At 43.8% G+C, this 2173-nt stretch overlaps 1 protein-coding gene across 1 annotated transcript; it reads left to right on the plus strand.

Moving 5' to 3' along the window:
* The first annotated feature begins 1483 nt into the window (after positions 1 to 1483).
* Positions 1484 to 2173, plus strand: LOC148040709 (uncharacterized). The gene is made up of 2 exons (XM_087664785.1): positions 1484 to 1508; positions 1647 to 2173. The coding sequence occupies exons 1-2, from the start codon at positions 1484 to 1486 to the stop codon at positions 2171 to 2173; spliced, it is 552 nt and encodes a 183-aa protein (XP_087520911.1).

Consider the following 2173-nt stretch of genomic DNA (forward strand, 5'->3'; position numbering starts at 1 on the left):
GTGATTTGATACTTTGTACATACTTAGTTGTTATGTTTGCTCTTTCATTCTATGCTGAAGACGGAGAAGAATAAGGAATTTTGGAGAGACCGCCTTGGTTCATTAACAGCACGATTTATGCTGAGATAGATGGAGGAGTTGTGGGCTTTGCCAAAAGGAGATGGCATCTCTGGAAATGTATCTATGACCTTTACTTGGGAAAGAGGCAGTAACACTTTTCAAGTCATATTTTAGTGGTGCTTTTGATGAAGATGCGATTCGAAATAACTTTGTCCTTATCTATGAATTGCTAGAAGAAATTATGGATTTTGGTTATCCCCAGAATCTATCTCCTGAGATTTTAAAGTTTTACATCACACAGTAGGGTGTTTGCTCTCCTTTCTCTTCAAAGCCACAAGACTCAAGACCTCCAGCAAATGCAACTCTTCAAGTAACAGGAGCAGTGGGATGGCGCAGAGAAGGCTTGGTTTACAAGAAAAATAAGGTCTTTCTTGATATAGTTGAGAGTGTAAACCTTCTAATGTCTTCAAAAGGAACAGTTTTGAGGAAAAATTCTTATGAAATGTTTCTTATCGGGAATGCCGGACTGGAAACTTGGTCTGAATGATAAGATAGGACTTGAAAAGGAAGCACAAATAAAAGCTCATCCCACGAGATGATGGTGGACGCCTTCAGGATGCACATTATGCAGACCAAAGATCTTGGAACTTGTCCTGTACGACAGATTGGTGGCTGCTCATTTCTGTACATGCGAATTAGTAACGTCTATATTGTGATAGTTGCCAGTATGCAATTCGATTTGGTGATATTGGATTGGGAAGACGATACTCTGCGCTAAAAAGAGGGGAAAAAGGACGAAAAAGCTGGGGGATTAAGCTAATCTGAGAGGGGAAGTAAGGAGGACGATTCGGGCGCGCAGAATTTGGGGAAAAGAGGAGCCTAATTTGGAGAAAAAGGAACGGAAGGATTACGACGACGAATTGGAATCGAAGGAGCTCTCTGCAATCTGGGGAAGGAGGGGAGAAACAGAGTATTCGAAAGGAAAAAGAGGGAATACTTGGAGCAGAATTGGGAGAGGAAGATCATGGCAGATATGAAAAAAGAAGAGATGCTTTCGAAGTGGCAGTGATTTTGGAAGGATCCAATTTGAATGCTTCGCAGAGTGCATTGTACTGGGCCAATTCGGAATCATCACTAAGGCAAGGATAGTTCTCGAGCCAGCGTTTGAAAAGGGGAGATGGATACGTCTGGTCTGGGAGGGCGAGCTCTGCATTCAGAGTGAAGGAGACGGACGATAGAGTTGAAGGAAGACAAACGATGATGATTGAGCTGAAAAAGGCGAGGCGAGCTCTTTAGTCCAGAATTACAGCTTCTATGATTGAAGCCTCACCTTCTCCGACTGCGCGCCTGGAAGAGGATTGGTGGGAAGACGAAGGGGACAAAGAAAAAGAAGGAAGACTAGAAGACTGCTGATGAAACAGAGATGACGGCGAAGCGACGGCAGAAAGGTGTCAAGGAGGAGAAGATCAGAGTGACAGTCAGGCACATATGACACCAGGACCAACCGTCTCACTGTCCACCAACATCGACAAGTTCGTGCCGATAGGGCTAAGCGATAAAACAACATCATACTGAGCATGATGAAGACGATGAAGGCGTGGACTCTGAAGACCGTGTTGAAACCGAAGAAAGAGCTGACGAAGGACAACGAGGAAGAATCCATGGCCAGCACGACGCTACGGCTCCTCTTGAGGAACTGAAGACACATTTGACTGATCAGATTTCAGAAAATGCTGACATGACTGAATTGATTGAGTCCGTCAAGAAGCGCTGCAAAGAAGCTAGTTTGCCAGACATAGATGTGGTACGAACTGTGTGGGAGGCTCTTATGGATGCAATTCAGTGGTCCGGGAGAAATCAACAGCAAAATATAAATCTAGCTTTGAGACAAGTCAAAACCTGGGGAAAGTTGATTGGTTCCTTCACTACTACTGGGAAGCTTGAGTTGGAGCTCATATATACAATCCAGACTTACTGTTACGAGGATGCAAAACTGATGAAGTTGTTTCTTGAAATAATACGAGCTTTGTATGATCAAGACGTCCTTGCAGAAAACACTATTCTAGCATGGTTTAGGACTGGTTTCGTGATGGAGCTAACGGACATGTCATAA

This window comes from Lygodium microphyllum, chromosome 2, assembly GCF_053477565.2.
Source record: "Lygodium microphyllum isolate KBCC chromosome 2, Lygodium_microphyllum_v1.1.10, whole genome shotgun sequence".
Lineage (NCBI taxonomy): Eukaryota > Viridiplantae > Streptophyta > Polypodiopsida > Schizaeales > Lygodiaceae > Lygodium > Lygodium microphyllum.